Genomic DNA, 26,058 nt, shown 5'->3' with positions numbered 1-26,058 from the left:
AGCTTAATTTTTAGCACAGGTAATAATACTTTGATGTTGTTAGAACATTAAGGATTGCAAAAAGCAATACAAAACCCATCTCCAACTTGTCTTCTTGCTGTGTTTTATGCAAATAAAAGCCAATGTAAATACATACTTTCCCCTTCTTTTCTATGCAAGTAGAACCTTGCAGTACACACTGTCCTATTTTATATTAGTTTTTTTTTTTAATGAAAGCGTTTAAAATTTTATTTAGATTTATGGTACGGACTTTTCTTCAATATTGGCATCTTTTCAGAGTGTTTCAGAATGTTTTAAGTGTTTGATGAACATGATCATGTTTATTTGGTCAGTGTGATGATGGTGAAGCTTGTGTTAACTTCTGTGAGTTTTCTTTGTTTACTTTTCTAGTTACTCAGCTCCCTATTTTTACCTGCCCATGAAATGCTGATGATCTATCCTTGAACATTTTTTTTTTTTTTACCATACACACCCATTCTGGGAGATTTCACTCACATTCCTGGTTTTTTATATTCTTGACTTGAAGATCCCCCTCTGTATTCTTGGGCTTCCCTTGTGGCTCAGCTGGTAAAGAATCCGCCTGCAATGCGGGAGACCTGGGTTCGATCCCTGGGTTAGGAAGATCCCCTGGAGAAGGGAAAGGCTACCCACTCCAGTATTCTGGCCTGGAGAATTCCTTGGACTGTACAGTCCATGGGGTCAAAAAGAGTCAGACACAGCTGAGCGACTTTCACTTTCACTTTCTCCATATTCTTGGTTCCCAAATAGTATCTTCTTGCCCGGGTGTGCACCGTGAATCTAGCTTCCATTTGGCATACCCAGTTTGAATATTCCTCACCACATGATGTGGGCAAAACTCATCTCTCAAGTTTCCTCTGTTCCCTGCTGTTAAAGGGGAAAAAAGTGCACAGCCTGCATTTTCGTATTTCCTGTCTCAAGTGAGTAGTATAAACACTGAGTTCTTTACTGAGAAACAGTGATCATCTCAGACTACGCGCTTTTCTTTCACCAGCCACAGCTGTCTTCTTTCTCTTCTACCTTAATAAGTGCTGCAAAATAAAAGGTGTCTAATTAAGACATTTTGGTATTAAAAACAGAGCAAGACAGCAGGTGAAACGGTCTTCTGAAATGTCTATCTGTATTTTATATGCCAGAGCATTCTATAAATGAAATTAAAGACAACAGTAATTCTGCAGTATAATTATATGCTATTTTAGAAGTATGTATATTTCAAGTACATTTGAAACAGAAGTGATTAGTTCTTCTATTGAGGATTAGAGAAGGTTTCATAAAGGAGGTAACCATGCATTTCATAGAGAATTATTTTATGGGAACCCATTTCTCTACGCTAATATAGGGAGCATTTTGTCAACACTGTTGCCTATCTTGTCTTTTCAGACTGCTAGGAAAAATCATGATAGGTATTTGCTGGATAGCATGAATGAGGAACCGAGGAGACCTTCCTAAACTGTTTCAGATTTGTGTAAAACTCATTTTGGGAGACTGGTTTTAGGACTAGGAAGTAAGACAAATAATGATATGGATGGGGCTTTTGTATCCACTCTTGGTTGATTCATCAAGACTCTTGTGTGTGTCTAAGGATCATCTCTTTATCAGTTTTTGGAAGTATTTATATGTGTATATGTGTCTATATGTAAAATATATGTAGCCTGTTTTAAATAATTTCCTTTTAATCTGTTTCTTTATGTCACTTGATTGCCTCCTTTGGGGAATTATTTTAGTGACAGTTAAACTAATGATATTTATACAGGTCAAAGATTATTAAACTAAAGTTTGTATTTTTCAGTTTTTTAAAATATTCTAAAGAAATAGTGAAGATATTTTATAGTCAGAATTATTTTTAGTTTTATAGTAAATTGTTTAAATTTGATGGCTTCTTAATTTTTTCCCTAAGTATCAGATGCCTGCTGTGTGTTAGGCAATAGTTAATTACTTTACCAAAACACAAATACTCCTGCTCTTTTGGATTTTATGTTGTACCAAGCAAGGCAGGCATGATAAATAATTAAATCATGTTGCCTGTTAGGAGATAGAAAGAGCTAAGGAAAGGCAAACAAATAGGAGAGGAAGAGGTGTATTAGAAATACTGGAAGCTGGGATGGAGTTTATAATATGAAATTAGAGTGGTCAGGGTAGACCTCTTGGAGAAGGTGAAGTCTGAGCTAAGACCTGAGAAAGTGTTTTAGGCAGAGGAAACAAGCAGTGGAAAGCTCCTGAAGTGAGACTGTGCCTGGCTTGTTCAAGGGACAATGGGAAGGTTGTTGTGGCTGGAACAGAATAAGGTAAGGAAGATGTGTGAACAGAGCCTAATAGCAGGCTGTTGTAAGGACTTTGTTTTTCTCTCTGAAACCAGAAGCTCATGGAGGATTTTGAGCCAGAGAGTGGACTGATGTTTAACAAGTTCATTCTGATTACTTTGTGGAGAATTTACTATATTGATGTTTAACAAGTTCATTCTGATTACTTTGTGGAGAATTTACCATGGAGGAGCGTGGGTCGAAGCAGGGAGTCCTCAAGGAGGCTTTTGCAGTAATCATGAGCATACGTGGTGATGGTGGCTTGTACTAGGGTGGTAGCAGAGGAGTTGGTAGTAGAAGTCAAATTGTGGGTTTGTTTTGAAGGTACAGCCCAAAGGATATGTTGAAAGTTGGATGTAGGAGGCAGTATGTAAGAAGAGGTGTAAAGGATGCCCCTGTTGGTTTTCAGCAGAGCAAATGGATGATGAAATTGCCATCAGCTGATAGATAGTGTTGGATAAAGGGATTTGAGGCTGAGGCTGAGATGTCAGGGACTCAGTGTTGTAGATTTTAAGTTTGAGTGTCTAATATTTTTCCAAATGGAGGTGTGGAGTTGAGTAGGCAATTTTGACAATCAAAAATCATGATCCCACCAGGCTCCTCTGTCCATGGGCATTCTCCAGGTAAGAATACTGGAGTGTATTGCCATTCTCTGTCCCCTGCGGGGATCTTCCCAACCCAGGGATCAAACTCAGGTCTCCTGCGTTGCAGGTGGATTCTTTACCTGAACCACCAGGGAAACCCCAGTTTTTCGTAACAATTATTTATTGAGTACCTCTACTTGATAGTTCAGATGGTAAAGAATATGCCCACATTGCCAGAGACCGAGGTTGGATCCCTGGGTCGGGAAGATAAGGAAATGGCAACCCGCTCCAGTATTCTTGCCTGGAGAATCCCGTGGAAAGAGGAGCCTGTCGGGCTACAGTCCATAGGGTTGCAAAGAGTCGGACACGACTGAGCAATTAACATTTCACTTCTATTTGATACTAGATGATTCGGGGCTACATTGATAAGCAAATATAATTATGGGCTCAGTCCTTACAGAAATTAACATATAGTGTGGTAGACAGATGTTAATTAAGTAACTATGCAAACATTTTTAGTAACAGTTGCAAATGCTTTGAAGGAAGGGCATCTAGGACTAAGGGGGCAGATAATGGGGCCTGATGACCCTGAGGGTAAGGGAAGGCTTTCTTGAGAAAATGATGTTTGAGCTATAATTTATATAGAATAAAATTCATTCATTTAAATTGTATAGGTGGATGAATTTTGACTAATCCTTGTGACCACCGCTACAGGCAGGATATAGAATAATGCTATCATTCCAAAAAAGTTCTCTGATGCCTGTTTTTTGCCCACTTTCAACTGGGTTGTCTTTTAAATTGATTTGTAGGGGTTCTTCCTATATTCTAGATACAGATCTTTTACTGACTATGTATATTGCAAATACTTTCTTCCAGTTTGCACATTACCTTTTTATTCTCTTTATGGTGTCTTTGGATGAACAGTTTCTAATTTAAGTGAAATCCCAGTTTATCAGTCTTTTTCTTTTCTTTTCAGTGTCTTGTTTACAAAATACTTTCTTGTATAAGGGTCATGAAGATATCCTTGCTTCTGAAAGTTCGTTTATCCATGATTCATTGCAGATTAAATTTGTTTATGATCTGAGCTAGGAGTCAGGGTTCATTTTTGTTCATATGATGTTCAGTTTATCCAGTACCATTTATTGGAAAGATCAGTTTTCACCCACTGAATATAAATCATTTTGTTGTAAAGTGACTGTGTGTGGGGGGCTGTTCTTCAGTTCTTTGATTCTGTTGGTCTGTTTATCAGTCCTTGCATCAGCCACATACCTGAACACTGCACATCAGGTAATGTTGTTCTTCTAGAGTCCTGGCTGTTCTAAGTCTTTTGTATTTCCATGTAAATTTTAGAGTTAGTCTGTTAATTTCTGCAGAAAGCCTGCTGGGATTTTGATTGAGATTACATAAAATGTCTAAGCCAACATTGGAGAAACTGATACATCTCCACAATATTTAGTCTTCCAGTCAGTGAGGATGACATATCCCTCTGTTTAGTAAACCCCTTAATTTCTCTCAACAATGTCGCAGTGTAGAAGTATTGTACTTCTCTTGCTAGATTTATCTTCTAGCTATTCACCTTTTTGGGATGCTATTATACATGGTATCATTTTCAAAATTTTAGTTTTCTAGTTTATTGGAAATGATAGAAATTATATATATACACGCACATATATAGGTGTGTATATATATATGTGTGTGTATATATGTGTGTGTGTATATATATATATATATACCTGTTTGTGTCTAGTTACTTGACACCTGTGTCTAGTTACTTTAGTGATTCTAACAGTTTGTTAAAGATTCTCTTGTTTTCTATGCACTCAATCATGTTATCTTTGAATAATAATTATATGTCATTACCAATCTTTTATTTTTCCCCCTGCTTTATTCTTTTTTTATACTGTTGATTTGTCTGTTGGTTTGTTTATTTTGCTGAATATACGGTGTTAATGAATATACTTGTCTTGTTCCTGAATTTTTATTTTCTTCCTGAAAGTCCACTATTTTCATCAATAAAAGATGATATTGAGTATACATTTTATTTTGTAAACTAGATCTATTAGGTTAAGGATGTTCCCATTCTTAATGTTTTAAAGTCTTCAGTGGATGTTGAATTTTAACAGATAATTTTCCTTTATTGAGATGATTATATGAATTTTATTGTGTAATTTGGTGAGTTACAATGATTAATTTCCAAAAGTTAAATTAGCCTGCTTTCCTGAAATAAATTCCATTGTTTATATAATGCATCATCTTTTTTATGCAGTCTGAATCTGATTTGCAAAATTTTGTTTAGGATTTTTGTGTCTGTTCATGAGAAGTATTGGCGGGTAAATTTCTTTCTTGTGATGTCATTGTCAGGTTTGGTATCAGAGTTTTGGTGACCTCATTAAGACTTGGAAATTGTTCCCCATTTTTGTGTTCTCTAAAAGATTGCATATGGTTCCTTGAGTTCTGTACTTGTCTTATTTTATTTCCTTCATTATACTATTTGGGGTTTGATTGCTGTATTTTCCTGACTACTGCAGATGGAAACTTATTAATTTTTCAACCTTTCTTAAAAATGCATTTTAAAAATGCATTTTCAAGCTATAAATGTTCATGGTTTAGCTGTATCTCATTTTTTTTTTTTTCTGGGCTGCTGCTGCTTTTTTAAAAAAAAAAATTTATTTATTTGGCTGTGCTGGGCCTTAGTCTCAGCATGGGGGATCTAGTTCTCTGACCAGGGATTGAACCTAGGCCCCCTGCTTTAGGAGCTCAGAGTCTTAGCCACTGGGCCACCAGGGAAGTTCTTGTCTCACAAATTTTGAGACCATTCATTCATTTAGCATATTTTCTAATTTCCATTGTGATTTCTTCACTAACAGGTTATTAGTTTTCTGTTACTGATTTTGAGTTTAATTTCACTGTTCTCAAAACATGTAACATGTGATTTCAATCATTTGTTATTTGTTGACTTCCTCTGTGGCCCTGTATATAGCCTAGTTTGGTCTACATTCCTTGAGTGTTTGAGAAGAATGTGTATTATGCAACTGTTGTATATAGTAGTTTGCTGCTGCTGCTGCTGCTGCTGCTAAGTCGCTTCAGTCGTGTCCAACTCTGTGCGACCCCATAGACGGCAGCCCACCAGCCTCCCCCGTCCTTGGGATTCTCCAGGCAAGAACACTAGAGTGGGTATAGTAGTCTAATCATGTTAATTAAATTGAGTTGTTAATAGTGTTGTCAAATCTTATATTCTAAGGCTTTTTATTGTTATTAGATGTTTTTTTGTCCTGTCAGTTACTAGAAGTATATTAAAATCTCCAACCATTATTATGGATTATTCAGTTTTTCCTTTTGATTCTGTCAACTCTTACGATATAGATTTTGAAGCTGTGTTATAAGATGTATGCAAATTTATGATTGTTATATTCCTGGTTAATTGGTCCTTTTATTATAATAAACTGTCCCTTTAGTTTTTCTAGTAGTAATAGTTTTTGATTTGTCAACTGATATATAGTGACATCACCATACATTTAATTAATGTTTATATATTATTATTTTTCTTTTAATATCTATATGTCCCTAAGTTTAAAGCAAATCTCCTATAAACAGAATATAGTTGAGTGTTTTAAAAATTAAGTAATATTTGTTATTTTATTGAAATATTGAATATGAAATTGAATATGAATTTGAAATCTGAGAGGTCCATAAACATTTAATGTAGAACATGATATAATAGGTTCTGAGCTTGTCAGCCTGATCCTGGTTTTCTATTTGTCTTGTTTTGGTCCTTCTTTGAATTAATCAAGCATTATTTGTTCCTTTATATGTGTATAGGCATTTTGAAGTAGTTACCCAATAGATTACATTGTGCAAGTTTGGTTTATTAGATTCCAGTCTAAATTTGTACATCTAACACTTGCTGAAAAATACAAGAAATTTATAGCAATTTATTTATTCTGTTGTCCTTTATGTTAGTCTTGTCATATTTTATACTTCTACACATCTTTAAACTATACTAGTCATTGTTACTGTTATTTTAAATGTTAATGTTTTTATTTGTTTACATTTTTACCTTTCCATTCCTTTCTGTTAATTCCTCTAGTTCTGTGCTTCCGTCTGGGGCCATTTTCTTTTAGCTGGATGAATCCTTTTCAGTTGAACAAGTTATCTCAGTTTTCATTCATCTGAAACTATTATTATTTCATCTTTGTATTTGGAGTATATTTTCTCTTAGTATAGAATTCTAGGTTGGTTGATTTATTATTTTCTTTTTCTGTCTTAGCACCTTAAAGATCTTGGTTTTTTGTATTCTATTTCCATTATTTATGATACAGAATAGGTTTTTAGTCTGATTGCCATTCCCCTGAAGGAAATGTGACGTATTTTCCCTGGCTGCTTTTAAGGTTTTCACTTTGACTTTGGCTTTTAGGACTTTGACTCTGATATGTCTAGCTATATTTGCTTCATATCCTACTGAGGTTTGTAGAGCTTCATACGTTTGCTAGAGACTCATGTCTTTTGTTAGCTTTGGAAAATTCTTGACCAGCATTCTTACTGCTTATGTGTCATTTTCTCCACTTTTTGTAACTCCAGTTAGATGTGTGTTAGGCCTTTTTAGCATGACATACATGTCTTTAACACTTGTGAGTTGTGTTTTCTCTCCATTTTTTCTATCTTGATGTGTGATTCTATTTTACACTTTTGTTGTTCCATTTTACTCTTTTAAGAATTCTAGGCTTTGCTGAAATTCTCCATTTATCCTGTTTGCTTTTTGCCTGGAACATATCAGTCATTATTAAGGTCTCTCATATAACTCTAAAATGTGAATGACCTATGTGTCTTTTTTCTGTTTTCTATTACTTCTGTTGGTCATCCATCTCCTCTGTTCTTTTTTTAATGGAGATAAAATTCACATAGTGTGAAGTTCACCACTTTAACCTTTTAAAGTACAGTCACCCTCAGATATGGGTGGGTGACTGTACTTTAAAAGGTTAAAATGGGTTCCATTTAACCTTTGTGGGTTCCATTCTTGGAGACGGAAATGGCAACCCACTCCAGTATGCTTGCCTGGAAAATCCCCATGGACGGACGATCGTGGTAGGCTATGGTCCATGGGGTTGCAAAGAGTCGGACGCGGCATTCTAGGCCACCACAATAAAGTGAATACTGCAATAAAGCTAGTCACAGAAATTTTTCTGTTTCCCAGAGCATATAAAAGTTGTGTTACACTGTACTGTAGTCTGTGAAGTGTCTGAACATCAGTGTATACACCTTAATTAAAAAATACTCGATTGCTAAAAAAATGCTCACCAGCATCAGAACTGTCAGTGAGTTGTAATCTTTTTTGCAATAGTAACATTAAAGAGCACTGCTCACAGACCACCGTGACAAATAGTCATGAAAAAGTTTGAAATACTGTGAAAATTACCAAAACGTGACACAGAAACTTGAAATGAGCAAATGCTGTTGGAAAAATGGCACCAATATACCTGCTTCACACAGGGTTGCCACATACCTCTGATTTATAAAACACACACACGGTGTCTTTGAAGCACAATAAAGTGAGGAATGCTTGTATACAACTCAGTGGTTTTCAGTGTATTCACAGGGTATACAGCCATTACATTATCTAATTTCAGGACACTTGCATCACCCCAAAAAGAGAACTCCTGACCATTGACCTCAGCTCCAGTTGTCCCCTCTGCCCATCCCCCTGGCAAAGACTGATCAGTCTGCTTTCTGCTCTCTGGCTTTGACTGTTCTGGACAGTTCATATAAATGAATCGTACCATATATGGACTTTGGAGTCTGACTTCTTCACTTAGCATAAGTGTTTGCAAGATGTGTCTGTGTTGTAGTGTGTATCAGACTTCACTCCATTTTGTGGCTAAAAAGCATTCCATTGTGTATATAATTTATCACATTTTGTTTATTCATTCATCGGTTAAAGAACTTTTAGTTTTTTCCCTACTGTTTGGCCATTTTATGACTAGTGCTGCTGTGGACATTCATGTTATAAATACGGTGTGAATGTATGTCTTCAGTTCTCTTGGATCTATACCTGGAGTGAAATTGCTAGGTCCTTTGATAGCTCTGGTGGCTCAGAGGTTAAAGCATCTGCCCGCAATGCGGGAGACCAGGGTTCGATCCCTGGGTTGGGAAGATCCTCTGGAGAAGGAAATGGCACCCCACTCCAGTACTCTTGCCTGGAAAATCCCATGGACGGAGGAGCCTGGTAGGCTACAGTCCATGGGGTCGCAAAGAGTTGGACACGACTGAGCGACTTCACTTTGATAGCTCTTGTGTTTACCTCTGAGAAACTGCTCAAGTGTTCTGCATAACAGCTGCATCCTTTTACAGTCCCTTCAGCATGTATGAGAGTTATTTTCTCCGCTTTCTTACCAACACTTGTTATTTTCTATAGTTCAAAAAAAAAATTTTTATTGTAGCCATCCTGATGAGTGTTGGCCATTTCTTCTTACTTTTTGTAGAATGCCTTTTAAATTTAATTGAGGGTTTTTGGACTTGGTAGAGCTGATGTATTTAAATTTTGATCTTAAGCCAAGTAGAGGCTCTTTTGAAATCTTAACAGAGGGATTGGCTTGTATGAAGGCCCTTCTGATGTGCTGAGACCTCTACTCCAATCTTTGTCTCCCTTGAACAGGGTAGAGCTGAAATCTCTTCTCAGCTCTTTTTTGTCATAATGGCTGTTTTCTGCTAGTTTTCTTGAATCTTCCCCTTCTTTCTGGTTCTTCCTCTCTGGGACTTTGCACTTTAGTTTCCGGCTCTCTGGTGGCCGAAAATCTCCGTCTTCTCTGAACCTAGTGGGACTGCCACCTCCTGCATGGGCTGCTTTCTGTTCCACAGGGAAGTCAGGAAAAGCCAGTGTGGCTGTGGGGTCGTGTTGTTTCCATTTTCCCGTCTTTTAACAGTTGTCGCCCCTCTTGTTCCTCTCTGTGTACATTACTCTTCAGTGCCTTCAAATGATTTTTCCTTTTATCCAGATTTTATTTTTTTTAGAGAAACAGTTTTAATTTTTTTTTTTTTTTTTGCCATTTTCAAAAAGTACAACTAACCAGGTAAAGAGGCACAAATATAAAGTAATGAGTCTTGGAAAACAGAATACTCCTTGACGTAAATCACAGCAAGATCTTTCTCGATCCACCTCCTGGTTTCAGAACTTGATGAAGCTCAGGTTCTTGATGTCTCATGGTAGAAAGAATTCTGTGAGAACCAAGTGATAGGTAAGAAATGGATTTAGAGAAAAAGACACTCCACAAACAGAGTTTGGGCCATCTTGGAAGGAGAGAGTGGCCTATCTGGATTTTGTAGCTTTTATTAGCAAGAGGGTTAGTTTGATACAAGCTACTTTATTATGATGGGAACTGAGAACACTGATTTATGAGTTGAACCACAAGAAGATGAGAAACTGATACTTACTGAGAGTGAGAGCATAAATTCCTGAACAGAAAATTTAGACAAGATAATAGGAAAGGAATTTGATTTTCAAACTAGGGGATCAAGTCAGCCATGTTGAAGGAAGATAAAGGGTGATTTGAAGGTGAGATATGTGACACCGAGTTGATGTTTGGTAATTTTCTTGAAAATGGAGCAAAGTATTTAAAGAATACAAATTGGATAAAGAATTTAAGATAAGACTTGAGGAAATATTTAATAAGCAGTTATTGGGTTCAGTAGTGAAAGAAACTAAGATTATGAATTTAAGATTTTGAATCTGTTTAATTTTGTAAGTGTTAGTGGTTATGAGGTGGTTGGAGATTTGAGTGTTTACATGAGATGTCTAAAGAACAATGTATATCTATCTGCTCAGTGTGCTAGGGAGGACTGTGTTTGCAAAATCTGAGTAGTATAGACACAGTAAACACGTCAGAGGAAGACTGAAGTTGTAGAAATGGACATTCTTTTTAGAACACAGACAAGTAGAGAAAGAAAGCAAAATAGATCTGTAAAGGTAAGATTTCCATATCCTCTTACAGGCTTAAAAAACTGGGTTTTGGAAAGAAACTATATGCTTTCTCTACCCAAAAATCCCCAAGAAGGGAGCCAGGTTTACAGACCACCTTATTTTATATCTGTGTTTTTCCTTTTGCCCTTTTGTGAACTCTCAAGGTTAGTCAGTGATTTTCTTCACACTTTCATTAGGAAATTTGCCAAAGGCATCCTTTTGAGGCAGCTGTCTGTGTACCCTTGGAGGCCGTCAGTAATGTTTCCAATCTATAGGAGTAGTGCACAAAAATGTTGGGCTGAGCTGCATCTTTGTGGTTTAAAACATTCCCCCTCCAAAGCCACCCCCTCCCCAACAATATAAAATGTATCACATTTTGAAGTTTTTGTACCTTAGTCTTTTGTTACTGTATCTTTTCAGGTGAAATACATCACTAAGAGTAAATATATCCAAATATATCAATAATGAAAGGAGACTTGATTTTTAAAGTATAATTGAAATAGCAGTAGTGGGCACCTTAGAGATCTTTATAGATAAACAAGAATTCTTTTTGTATCGAATGTTATGATTTTTAAATTTTAACTGTAAAGTAAAATAGACCTGAATTGTGGTTCTTCCTTTGGTCTAAGGTGGTCAGAGGATACATCCATGCTGATGATCCTATGAAGTTTTTGGAGCGTATTAAATACAATGTGAATAAGCCCATAATTAAAATGCAGTAGAATAAGTTGAAATGCATGTGTGTTTTTGTTCCTGTTCACTTGAATAATATAGGCAACCGTTACACCATATGCATCTTTAATATATTAGTCTGACTGTTTGTCTTGTTTTACTAAACTGTCTTCTTTCAGCCACCCACACAGAATATGCCTATGGGTCCCGGAGGGATGAGTCCGAGCGGCCCTCCCCCACCTCCGCGCGCTCACAACATGCCTTCAGATGGAATGGTAGGTGGGGGTCCTCCGGCACCACACATGCAGAACCAGATGAACGGCCAGATGCCTGGTAAGTTTCTCTCCTCTAAGACATTAACACCAGAGTTGCTTAGCAACTGAAACGACATGGGGGCTCAAGGGATACTTAGATTGTTGATGACAAAACTGCTTTGAATGCCCTCGAGTCCAAGCTCTCTTAGAGTTTGTTAGCTACAGAGCTACGTGACCTGTATTCAGTGTTTATCAGGCTGCCCTTGGGCTTTGATGTAGCTGACACACAGCATTCCTCTGATGAACAGAACTGGCTAAATTTAGTCTGTCTGAAACTATGCAATACAGCTGGCTTTAGAAGCTTTTGGAGGGGGAAAAAGGCATGGCATAAGAATTAAAATGTTTATAAAAATGTATTGTAGCATTTCTCTGAGTTTTGTGTTTACTTGAAATTTTATTGATCTCAGAAACGGCACTGCTGAAAAAATAACACATGGGGAGATAAAAACGAAACACCCTCTAAAGTGCAAATGTATTTAATATTTCCTCCTTGGTCTATTGAAACTGAGCTTGGATTTTTATGAATATATATGTTTATAGCATAATGGAAATATGGAAGTTGAGCAGAATTAAAAGCTGAAAAGTGTCAGCTTTCTTATATAATGCATTATTTGTTGTTTATCCATTTTAAGTTTAGAGCTACTTAAAATACCAGACCATCAGGTGCTGATTTACACACCTTTTGCTGGGTTGAATTTTTAATCTGAAAAGTATCTTTAAATTATCTTGTTTTTGTAACAATAGTCACAACCATACCCATAAGTTTTGGTGGAGTGTTTTCTACATTTAATGTGAGAATTTTTGCTTTCTAAAAACAAAGGTTATTTTCATTAACATAAAGAATGTATTATACAAATAGCAATAGTGAGAGTAAATTAAAATCACAGAGAAGTTTATTTTTAAAAGTAGTATTATTAGCATCCTTAGGATAGTATGAACTGATTGTGTTGGTAGCATTGGTGTTCAGGGTCTTTGGATGTAGAAAGTACGGAGCAGAAGAGGCCAGGTCACCTGGCTTACAGGAGAGTGATGTGTGATTGATTGGTCATGTAGGAGGGTGAGGTGTTTTGGTGGCAGCTTTCTCTTTCTTGCCAGGGCTTCCACAGTCATGGCCCACATGGCCCTCACCCCACGTGGAGGCAGGATTAAAGACATAACAGCTTGTTGGTTGTAGTTAGAAGGAAGCTTCTTGCTTCCTTCTGGTTGTAGCCAGAAGGAACTGGTTGTAGTCGAAGGAAGCTTCTTGCTCTGTCCACACTTAGATCATCAGGACATGTTGCTTTTAAAACTGTCAGGGTAGTGCCAATGCAGCTTCGTAAGTTAGGGGAGTTTTGTGATTTTTTTTTTTTATAGTGGTGCCTTTAATTAGGAATTCAATTAAACTTCTCCAGGTAACATTCACGCCAAAGGCTGAGGAAGCAAGTGAGCAGCAGTGTAATTATTGTTAACATGACATTTGGTTTTTTGTGTAAGGCCATCTGGAATAAGATATCTCTTTATGAGCCAGGGATTTTCAACCAGTTATGACCTAGGTTGTCCAGAATACTGGAGAACTTGTAAAACAACTCATTGTTAGAAAGTTTACAGTTAGGTGTAGGAGAAATTGGAAGTCCAGTTAGTTATATTGTTTTTATTTAATAAGTTTCTACGGTATTTAGCCAACCTTTTTCTGTACACAAATTTGTATCTAGGCTTTTAATTTCTGGTTTTAGTTGTGTTTTTAATATTTTGTTTTGTAAGTGGTAGTGCTCTTTATATGCTGTTTGATCTTGGTCACATATCTTCCTTTAAAATAAATTTAGCTGATTAAAAAAACAATTAGATAATATATACTGATGGTACCAAAATCAAAAGGTGCGAAAAGGCACACAGCCCCTATCTACCCAGACTCATTGTTCCAGATAGTCATTGGTGTCTAGTTACCCTTTAAAACATGTGCTGGTGTACATTCTTTTTTCTTCTCTTTTCTTTTAAACACAAATGGTAGCATATGTTAGATAGTATTATATTTCATATTTTTACCTCTTAAAGATTTCCCTTAGACACGATGAGTATATAAAGATATATATTGGACCTGCTGCTGCTGCTAAGTCGCTTCAGTCGTGTCCAACTCTGTGCGACCCCATAGACGGCAGCCCACCAGGCTCCCACGTCCCTGGGATTCTCCAGGCAAGAACACTGGAGTGGGTTGCCATTTCCTTCTCCAAAGCATGAAAGTGAAAAGTGAAAGTGAAGTCACTCAGTCCTGCCCAACTCTTAGCGACCCCATGGACTGAGCCTACCAGGCTCCTCCATCCATGGGATTTTCCAGGCAAGAGTATATTTTGGAGACCACTCAGTATATAAAGAGCTTCCTCGTTGTTTTTGATGACTGTATGACAGTCTTTTTATGGATGCCTCTCATTTATTTGGACAGTTTCCTTCTGATAGAAATATAGGTTATTTCTAGTCTTTTGGTATTAAAAATTATGCTGTTATGAATATGCCTGTGAAATATAAATAAGTAAACAAATTTACAGTTTTGTATCCATATCCATATACACTCAAAAACTTGTATATTTATAGGATAAAGTCCTACAACTAAAATTGCTAGGTTAAAGGTATATGCATTTTATAATATGGTAGTTATTGTCATACTGGTCTACATAAAAATAGTACTTACTTATACATTTATAGTCTTCCAATGAAGTATGAAAGTGCTTTTTTCTTCATAATAGGGTTGGAACAAAGCTTTTGATCTTTGCAAATCTAAAAGATTAAAAATGGATCTCATGGTTTTAATTTGCCTTTTTACTATATTAAGTGAAACAAGGAATTTTCTCATATTTATGGCCCTTTTGTAAAGCTTTTGTGTGAACTGATGTTTCATGTACTTTGCCTGTTTACTGCTGGTGGACTTTTACTTACTTAGTTTATATGTTAAGTAATTAGTTTGGTCTGTGCTATTTCTTGTATATATTTTTTCCCAGTTAATATTTTTATTATTTAATTTTGCTTTGTTGGTCATGTGCAAATGTTTTATTTTTATGTACTCTAGTTTATAAATCTTTTATAGTTGTGAAAAGCGCTTCCACTCTAAGTTTATTTTAGAAATTCTCGAGTTTGAAGTACTATTTTATGGTTTCCTTACTTTTTCTTTCTTCTTTTACATCTGGACTTAGTTTTGCTAGAAAAAACATGGTAGGGAATCCAGCCTGTGTTTTTCCAGATGTCTACTCAGTTGTCACAACATCACTTATTGAATTATCTTTCTTTTGCTCACAGATACCTAATCTCAGAACCATTGTCATTTACCAGATTGTGCTTTGGGGTCAGTTTTTAGATTGTGTTCTAGGTTCACTGATGTGTTAATTTGTTCATTTATGTGTTAGCACTACACATTTTAAATTCAGCTTCCTATGTTTTGGTCTCTTATAAAGCAAGTCCTCCTTCATACTGTTTTTTGTTTTTTTTTTTTTAATTTTTCTAGAATGTTTCTGGCTTTTCAAAAGCATCAGTTTCTTAGTCCGTAAAATGAGAATAGTAGTCCACCTCACAGTATTTGCTATCATTCAAGTGAAGCATTTACTTTTTTTGCTATTGATTAAATACTCAGTACTTTGGAGAAGGCAGTGGCACCCCACACCAGTACTCTTGCCTGGAAAATCCCATGGATGGAGGAGCCTGGTGGGCTGCAGTCCATGGGGTTGCTAAGAGCTGGACACGACTGAGCTACTTCACTTTCACTTTTCACTTCCATGCATTGCAGAAGGAAATGGCAACCCACTCCAGTGTTCTTGCCCAGAGAATCCCAGGGACGGGGGAGCCTGGTGGGCTGCCGTCTCTGGGGTCACACAGAGTTAGACACAACTGAAACGACTTAGCAGCAGCAGCAGTCCTCCTCACAGTATTTGCTATCATTCAAGTAAAGCATTTACTTTTTTTGCTACTGATTAAATACTCAAGTTATTATTTGGTATTACTATTGCGTTAATGCAAAAAAAAAAAAAGCTTTTTAAGGTACTTTTGTATAGATCATCTGTTTAACTTTCATATTTTGGTTTTGATCACTTTTCTTCAAGGGCCCAACCATATCCCTATGCAGGGACCTGGACCCAATCAACTTAATATGACAAACAGTTCCATGAACATGCCTTCAAGTAGCCACGGGTCCATGGGAGGTTACAACCATTCCGTGCCGTCATCCCAGAGCATGCCAGTACAGAACCAGATGACCATGAGTCAAGGACAGCCCATGGGAAACTACGGCCCCAGACCAAATATGAGTATGCAGCCAAACCAAGGTAAGTTAGCTTGCTTTGTACCCTTCTCGACTAGAATGCTCCATTAGCTGTTGAAAATCAGTTTTTTCAAAATGTTAGCTGATTTTCAAAAAAACAAGTTTGAATTAAGTCATACTCAGAAAAGGAACATCAGGCTTGAAACCAGCTGAAAATAATTTTTTTCTTTTACATTTAGGAATTAAATTGCTCAGTTTAGCTTTTTAAGCTTATTTATTTTTATATTTTTTGGACAGTTTGAGACCGTATTTTTGGATTTTGAAGCTAATTGGTGAATAACAGAACATTTGGTTAGACCTAGAGAATTGAGAAAATAGAATTTTATTTTATTAAGTACACTCCTTAAAAAGCATCTGCTCTGTGGTTCATTTTACTTGTGAAGAATATATTAATTTTCTTTGAATCTTCCTTGATTTAATGTTTTCTGATGCTGTGTTTCAGCATTAAAGGTAATTTTAAGGTAATTTGTTGTTAGAATGTTCAGTGGAGGTGCTGCTGTATTCTTGTATTATTAGAGTGGTGTGAAGTCTATTAAAGTTTATTACCAATCTCAGAGAATGAAATTGTTATCATGTTTCTCTTTTAAGTATTCTTGTGAATAATAACTAAAAACCAGTAAGTGGCGCTCTGTTCTGCTAATTGCCTGTTAAAACATTTGGCCTGTTGCCAGCTTAAAGCTATTTCAATTATGAAATGTGATGAGGTTAAGAGTCTCAGATAGAATTAAATGTATTTGCAATAAAATTGTCTAGATTTTGCTTATGAAAAACAAATCACCAAAATACACCCAGATAAAGGAAGTTAATGTTAATCTGTTGATCATTATTTTTGATGAAATAATATATTGTGATTTAAAAATCTACAGATATTTTCTATAATTTTGGTAAAATACACTAGAAACAAAGGTAGATAAATGGAACAAATTGTCAGTGAACATAGCTTCACAGAACTGGCACTTGTTCCATTCTTTTACCTTGAAAGTTGTTGAGTGCCCATTATGGAATATTTCCTTTTTTAAGTTATATCAAATAAAGGTTCAAAACCACAGCAAGATCCAGTCAGTGCTAGATTAGGAGGGGTTCAGATGTTTCCTATACAGTTTGATTACCAGGAAAGAGAGCAAAAAAATAAGCGATAGTGATTCTTTACAGCAACCACCGTAATAATGGTGGCACACTTCTTAGAAAATACATGTGTGAAAATGGATGTTGCTGCAGCATGGATTGATACAGCATCTTAAGATTTGAAGGGGCGTCCCAGGTGTCTCAGTGGTAAAGAATCCGCCTACAGTACAGGAGACCTGGGTTTGAACCCTGGGTCAGGAAGATCCCCTGGAGAAGGAAATGGCAACCCACTCCAGTATTCTTGCCTGGGAAATCCCACGGACAGAGGAGCCTGGCAGGTTACAGCCCATAGGTTCGCGAAAGAGTCAGACGCAACTGAGCACGCACTTAAGGTTTGAAGAAGAAAAATAACATGTGCAGCAGGGTGTATGGAGAAAATAGTTTTACTGTTTTTGGAAAAGGAGTTAAAGTTTTATAGGAGTTTCTGTTCAAAACATAGCCACCAGCTATTACTGTTTTTGAAATTAAAATTATTTTTCTTTTATTGAGTTACAGTTAACATACTGTATTAGTTTCAGGTGTATAGCATAATGATTTGATAGCTTCGTGCACTATGAAATGATCACCATAAGTCCAGTTATCATGTTATTGAACTAAATTGTTAAATATTACTGACTGTATTCCCTATGTGTACAGTATACCACCATGACTTACTTATTTTATACCTGGAAGTTTGTGCTTCTTAACCTCTCTCACCCATTTTGTGCATCACCCCCAACACCCCACAGTGTTCTTCTGAAAAATGTCATATTTGTATCAATGTATAGTTTTTTCTTTTTTTAGAACTTATTTTTTTTCTTTGTTCTCATAATTTTTGAATTTATGAATAGAAAATAGACTGTATAAAACATGACTTTGAGGATCTGATTTAGAAATAAAAGCTACATTTCAAGAGAAAAGAGGATGTTAGGGAGGAAATTACCATTGTTTTAAAAAATCTCTTCAGGACAAATATAACGTTTTTCAGTTAAATTTTGACATTTCAGAATCAAGAACCACCAAAGAAAATTACAATTACCGTGGAAAAAGGAGGGAAAGTTATATGAGTTTTTAGCAATACTTGCTTTCTTAATCACAAATAAAAAACTTTTCAGTTAAATTTCTTATAAAAATATTTTGGAATTCCTTATAAAAATATTTTAATGACGTGGTACCTGTTGGATTTTTAAAAACTTGTTCAGCATGATATGTTTTATTTGAAATTTTAATGTTTATTTTATTATAAAACCTTTCCTTAGATAGTTTTATAAAAATAACCTATATGTTTTACATTAAATTTTTTCTGTTTTGATAAATAGGTGAAAGAAATTAGAGGAGACTACATTTTAAAATATTTTAAACAAAAGCTTAGAGGAATACCAATATTCTATAAAAGGAAATTTTTCTACTTTAAAAATTTTTTGTTAATATTTGTTGAGATATTATTTGCTGTTCTTTGAGTTAATTCAGATTTCAAAACGTTGAGATCTTTTAACTATCTGCTTATTTCTGTATACATATCTCTACATCAAGAGCTATTAGAAAAAAAATGTTAAAACCACTTACTTTTTAATAATGAAATTTATTAAATATTTAATAATGAAATAGTGGGATTTCTTAGATTAAATCTCCGTCCAATGACAAACGAAGGGGAGAAAAGCCAGTCCAGATAATTATGTTTTAAAAACAAATAGCAATTATTTAACCTTTGTGACGTTAATAATTATTAATTATTTAGGTGACATATTTGGGTACTTTATTTGATGATGTCATAGTAGTTTTCTAAATAGAATGTTGCAGGTCAAGACCTAGATGTGTTTTATTCTGGTATTTTTGAAGTGGCTTTGTTTTTTACCCTCTCTCCTTTCCTTTCCTTTGCTTTCCTTCTTTTTTTCCTCCTGTCTTTGAAAATGAAATTCAGGAGGAAAAAAGTACTCGTCTAAAAATTTGGCATGTATTTTGGAGTCTGATTGAAATTAATTCAAAGGATACATTTTCAGTTTATCATTTTGATTGTTTAAAAAAGGAAGGAGAAGCAGCATGATAATTTATACTCATAGTTCTAATATAAAAGGGGACATTGTGTACTAATGTTATAGTAAAAGTATCATTTCTGGCAATGAAATTATGGAATGTCTTTGGATGTCATTAATCTCTAAAAGCTGTTTTCAGCTTTTAAATTTTTACTGAAAAGTTGAAAAATAATAGTAAACCAAATTAATGCAAGGTCTGATATAGTGAAAACATGTAGACCTACCACACCAAACATGTCATTTCAAAAAGCTGAATAAAAAATTGGCCCCATTTAATTTACTGATTACTATATTCATGGTCATTAAAAAATTATAAGTTAAATGAACTTATATGACAGTGGCATTGCAGTTGGTGCCTACCTTTTTTTAGTTGTAGCTTTATGCATATCTATGAATTGAGAAAGCAAATATTTTTAAATTTAGCCTTTAGTGTATATTCTCTTATGAGGACTACTGTTTTTAGATGAGTGGTTTAGCAAGTTTTTAATGTTAATTTCTTTCTTAAATTGCTGCACAGTGTTGTAAATAGTTAATCCGACCTACTTCCTGTGTTATTTTAACTACTATCCAGGTTACGTTCAGTGATGTTCACTTTGAACTTTAGGAGTAAGGCTCATTTTCACAGTTGATCACCTTCCTACATGTTGGATCTACTCACTTACATAGAGAGCGTCAGCTCCACTGCAGTTCAGATACAGCTCCAAAGAGGCAGAGGTTTGCCTCTTTTGTTCTGGGGTCTAGAACAAAACCTGGGGGTAGGCCTGCAGATCTGTCTTTTCAGTGAATGGGAACTGAAACCAAATATTACATGATAACCCAGAAAGATGGAGAGTTAGTGCCTTAAAGATGTTTCTTTAAAAGTCTAATTAATTTGAGTAGAGTAGTAGGCTTTCTGGAACAAAAGTTAACATTTGATAGAACCAGCATGTTTTTCATTCCCAGGCATTAGTGATTATAGCTTCCCAGATTTTAACACCATTTTACTTACTTATTACATATTCAAACATAAGGATTTTCGCAGATTGTTATGTTTGTGTTAAAGCATATATTTCACAAGTTCCAGGTATGCTATACGGTTCTTCAGACTTGGATCCAGGTCTTGGCCCCATAGATGACTGTGTATGGGACCTCTATCTAATTTTCTTAATTTCTTTAAGTAAGATTAAGTGAGATGATGCATTTAAAAGTCCTGATTCCATAATTATTTGTATAATTGACATAAAATGAGACCAGGGGTTTTTGTAATAATGAAAACTTGAGATCTGTTTATTGGCGATTGTCTTCTTTAGCCATAAGACCTAATTTATCTCTGGCTTTAGTTTTGTTTGAGCAGTATTAAGAAAGTCTTGATTCATTTAGCTAATAAGTTGCAAGTGATAATGATGTGATCTAGAAGCTTGACATTAGAGTAGTGGGAAATTACAGTACTTTTATCATATAAATATGAAGGGCAAAAAAATATTGTCATAGCCAGGTTTGTTTACTCTTATTTTACAGTGGTTTATTATCAGTTATATATTCAGTTTTTTTAGAAACTGCCAAAGTGATTACCAAAGTAGGCTCTCCCATTTTACCATCCCAGCAGCACAGTGCATGTGGGATCCGCTTTCTTCAGATATTTGCCAGCATTTGGTATTGTCAGTTATTTTTTGATCTGAGCTGTTCTAAAAATGAGTAGTAGATCACATCTCATTGTGGCCTTAATTTGCATCTCCCCAATGGCTAGTGATGCTGAACATCTTTTCACGTGCTTATTTGCCATCTGTATATCCTCTTCAGTGAAATGTCTCTTCATCTTTTTCCTATTTTCTAGTTGAATTATTTTCTAACTGTTGAGTTTTGAGAAATCTTCGTATATTCTTTTAGGATTAATTTAAAATTTTTCTCCCAGTTTTTTTTTTTAGTGTAAAATTTCGAACATATAGAAAACTTGAAGGAATTGTACCTGTATAGTTGTCTCCTGTATTCTACTCATCCATTAATGGCATCTTCTTTTTAAATGCATTTCCGAGTGTTTTGCAGATATTATTATACTTTTGCCCATTAATACTTTGGTCTGCATAGCATTTGAACACAACGTTTAAAAATTTTTCCTTTTTCTTTTAATAGTTTTTTTTTTTTGTAACATTTACATACAATGAAATACAAAAATCTTAAGTGTCTCATTCACTGGGTTTTGATGTATTTGTAACACATGTACTCCTTGGCCTTCGTTTTATAACTAACATTTTAGGTGCCTTTATGGGATGCCGTTTTACTCCAGTTTAAATATTTTGTGTTAACCATAATCTAGCTTCTTTTATGGTAAAAGGGGATGATTGATTTGCTTTTTCTGTTAGAAGTCTTTATCTCAAAGTGTAATCCTAAGACCACTGGCATCATCAGGGGTACCTGTTAAAACAAGATTTGTCTGCTCTACCCCGTGCCCGCTAAATGAGAATCTCTAGGGGTAAATTTTAGAAATTACATTTTACAAATCTTCCAGGTCATGCCTGTTTATATAGCCCATTCCATCTGAAGTTTTTCTGGGCAGGATAATCTCTCCTGAACCTGATGCTTCCTAAGTTTCAGCTTTCATGCTAAGTTGACACAAAGCTGTATGTTCTCGGATAGCCTGTGTCCGTGGCTTCCTGTTTGGGCAAGATGGGGACTTTACTTTCACAGCAGATTGTCACTTGTGTCCCATAAATCTAGAGCTTTTGGAATTCCTTTCAGTCTACAGTAGATGCAGTCTACAGGGTTTTTGTTTTTGAATTAATATTATTATATAGTATAGTTGAAACTATTTAGAGGAGTTGACTGAGAAATTGCATAGCTTTTTGCTTTGCCAGATTTATGAAGGCACAACACATCCCTTTTCTAATTTTCAATCATCAGAAAGCTAAATATATAATCTAATCCTCAGACTAGTTTGTAGAGATGCCTATGATGTAGAATTATGCCCTTGAGAATCCAGGACGTCTTAACTTATCACTAATGACATGTTGAGTTACCTAAATCTCTATTGTGGGGGGCCTACCCTGTGCACTGAGATATTTAGCCGTATTTCTGTCTTGTACCCACTAGGTGGCAGTAGCAACCCCAGCACCTGTGGAGACAACCACAAATGTCTCCGAACTTTACTGAATATCCCCTGGGGACAAAATCACTCAGGGTTGAAAATCACAGCCTTAAGAAATGGTTACTGTAAGAACTGCATGTAAGGGTGGTCTGTGTTACTGAAGAAGCTTAGCAACAATAACAAAAGTTTTTGATACTGTTATGTTTGAGTACTTTTTAAATACTTTCATGGGATTTCTCTAAAAATTGTTCTTTTTACTAGATAAAATCTGTCATGGTTCTATTTCTTCATTGGTTGCTAGGAAATTCAGCTCAGTTTGCACTAGTTAACAGTGACTTTACTAAACTCCTGAGATTTTCTTACTTAGCTCTTTTTCTTTTATCCTTGATGTTTTTTTCTAAATGTCTTATGAACCACTTAAAACTCTTGATGAAGGCAGGTTTAGATTTTAGGTAAGTAAAGAATCCTATTCACTTTAAATGGCATTTTAATAGGTAGTGGGTTAGCTAATTGAATTTACTGAAATACAGGGATTTTCTTCTTGCAAATAAAGCATTAGTAATGCTTTCAAATGAGAGCTATAAATGGTTTAGTTTGAGATTGAATGGTTAAGGAACAAGTAGTAAAATGTGGGCAATAGGTGATGAAAGATGAACAGGCAAATGGGCTTGTAGTGGATATTATCTACATGGGTTTGTATTCACTCTTACTATAACACAGAGATAATAGATGAAGAGAAGGAACGTACTGTATTCTAGGATTTTATTATTACAGCGATCATGTTATGTAGGACTGTTTTTCTCGGAGATATTACATTGGAGAAGTCTGATTTGACTTTGGAGGAGAGGTACATATAATGGCTAAGAGCATGGTTTAGATTTCTCACCATCTCCTGGCCATGCAACTTTAGGTAAGAGTCTTAATGCTTGTATGCCTTGTTTTCTTACTTATAAAGTGAAGTTGACAACAATACTATCTGTTTCATAGGGTTTGAGGAGGATAAATAATAGACATAAAGCTCTAAGCTTAATGCCTGGGCCATAAGTTTTCATTAACTGTTAGCTGTCATTTTTAATCTTCATTTAAAATTATTCATAGATTAATGATATGACTTTAGAGTTTTATTATTTTGCATCTCAAGATATTAAAATATAGGACATTGTTTCTGTAGAGTATTTGATTGTAGGATCTTTGTATATATCATCCTTTATAGTACTTCTTAGTGTCAGAAAGGTTTATGTGAAAGATAAACATAGCCTTTAAGCATATAGTAATGTGAAATGTCACACTTTGTAGAAAATGGTTATAATAGACTCATTTTGTAATCTTTACTCTGTAGCACAAATTTTTAGAACTTCTTTTGGGGTAGTCTTTTGAGGTTTAGCGCTCTTATTTCCATTAGTATCTCAGTAGATAATACACATTTATTTGGCATAGTGTAACATATTTCATTATCATAAAAAAAACAATATGCTTTCTAAACAATCAGAATTTAAGTTGTAACTTTTTTTAATAGGTAAGGCTTCAAGGAAGAAGATGGGAAGTGCCGTGTTTAGCCCTGCTCTCCTGCTCTGTTTTTTGCAGTTTTAGGCTTGATCTTGAGTGATGTCATGGATCCTTAGAGGGAGAGCAGTGACAGAAAATAAAAGAAGGGTGGTAATTGAGCTCTCTGGGATTGGAACTGCTGACAGTCCCAAAAGATAAAGCTCAAGTGGCATGGTCTTTTCTATCTAGGGCTTAAGCTAGCATTACTTTTCTCCTTTATAGCAAACCTGAGAACTTTGTTATTACTGTGTCTTTCTGGATTTTTCCCCAACTGTTCTGTTTTTGCTTTCTTTCTCCTTTAATTTTGGTTCCACTGCATATTATATGCTTTAATTTTATAGTGATCTTCTGTTAAAACAAGAGATCTTTAATCACTGTTGAAGAAGAAAGACAAGGCAAAACCTTCATTTACTGGAAATGAATTCTGTAAATGGTCAGTTATGCTGCCTATTCTACTATGTATGCTAGTGTTCAATATACAAAATGTTTTGATAATTGTAACCTGAATTAAAGTAGTATTTTGAAACTTTTTCATTGCATAATTTGCTTCTGAACTACTCACTGGGCTATAGCTGGAGCAGAGGCAGTGACAAATAGTGGAATAAATGTGCTTTGAAATCTAACTGGAGTTTTGCCTGATTTCCAGTTGATGTCTATTAGCTAATATAATCTTGATCTTAGGATTTCTTGGCTGAACACTTGACAGTTAGGATCCTTACCTCTGGTGGTTGTTAGTGATTGACATGAAGTAAACGTGAACATAAGTGCATTCTGTGTCAGATTGTCTGTCCCCTTCCAGTCTCTACTGAACTGTCTTATCCCTACAATTGAGTTCACTTCCTTGTTGAAAACAAAGCCCCAGAGTAACCTTTGAAAGACTTATATTTATGACAAAATTAGAGGGAAAAAGAAATTTGAAAAGAAGCAGAATAGAAGAAGGCAGATAGGAGAAAAACGAATTTTTAGCTCTGATAGAGTACTTCTTTAGATAGCCAGTTCTTCATATTGGAAAAGAGTGAATTCTCTGTGCTCACATTGTTCCTGGTGTTTTAAGTCAGAAATATATTTAAAGAGATGGGTGTGTTGCATTTTAAATTTTTATGTAAATTGTGATCTTTTGGCTCATCTGGACAATTTTATCTGTACAACTTTTCTAATTCTTTCCCCAAGTCAGTGAAGGTGGGATGGGGCATGTAGCTATTTAAGCAGGAAATTGGGAGACAACTCATACATGCTTCTCAGGCAGTAATGGTTATAATGTCCAAATGATGAGCTCCACATATCGTAACTTAGCCCAGTGACCCTCTGAGCTACCTACTTTGTTGGACGGGCGACACAGAACTTCATGGCCATTGCTGATTATATCACGTGATGCATTTTTACTGTTGCCAATGTGATACTGTAGCGGTGGCTGTTCCACTATCTGCATATTGCTCACTCAAGAAACTACGCAGTTCTGATTTCTAAGTCTATGGCTTATTGTAATTCTCTGCCTAGGTATTTTTTGACTGTGTTAGAGGTTATTAAGCATTTTATAGCCTTTGATTTTAGGAAGACCGTTATAGTTTATAAATCTTAGAGTTGAAAAAACTTCCTAGTGGCTCAACTGGTAAAGAACCATCCTGCCAGTGAAGGAGACACAAGAGATAAAAGAGTTCGGTCCCTGGGTCCGGTAGATCCCCTGGAGAAGGAAATGGCAACCTGCTCTAGTGTTTTTGCCTGGAAAATCCCATAGACAGAGGAGCCCGGCGGACTGCAGTCCATGGCGTCACAAAGAGTCAGACGTGACTGAACACACATACTCACAAAGTTGAAAAATAGAAGACCCTTAGGTTTTTGTTTTAAAATTGTGTATGAAGTTCCACTGATACAAGTAGTACATTTATACATGTGTTTGTAGATTCCCTATTGTTACATAATGATTGGGCATTGAAAAAGGAAAAAGACATACCCAGGAATTAGATTTCTTTCCCTCTGTTTAAGTACTCATTTGCTGTGTGATTTTTGTGGTTTTCTTTGTTTTGAGATATTTTCTTATGTAGCATAAGATTCTGTGTTTTCTGGAAAGGTTGTCTGGATAAATATTATATAGTACATAATGAAACATATATGCATTTGGGAAGGTCATATATTGTAACCACTCTGTTTTTTAAGAAATTGCTACAATATTCCTCCAGTGGAATTCAAATCAGCTACC

General features: G+C 35.5%; 1 protein-coding gene across 2 annotated transcripts in view; it reads left to right on the top strand.

Annotated features, from left to right (window-relative positions):
- SS18 (synovial sarcoma translocation, chromosome 18) overlaps window positions 1–26,058 on the top strand; it is a 73,331-nt gene that overhangs the window by 23,930 nt on the left and 23,343 nt on the right. For both annotated transcript variants that reach the window (XM_010828939.1, XM_010828940.1), the window contains exons 4-5: window positions 11,705–11,858; window positions 15,901–16,122. In XM_010828939.1, coding sequence (XP_010827241.1) covers window positions 11,705–11,858; window positions 15,901–16,122 — 376 coding nt within the window. The remainder of the gene's footprint in view (window positions 1–11,704; window positions 11,859–15,900; window positions 16,123–26,058) is intronic.

Source organism: Bison bison, unplaced genomic scaffold, assembly GCF_000754665.1.
Source record: "Bison bison bison isolate TAMUID 2011002044 unplaced genomic scaffold, Bison_UMD1.0 scf7180017864498, whole genome shotgun sequence".
NCBI lineage: Eukaryota > Metazoa > Chordata > Mammalia > Artiodactyla > Bovidae > Bison > Bison bison.
The sequence above is the reverse complement of the archived record's forward strand: the minus strand, read 5'-3'. Positions and strand labels throughout refer to the sequence as shown.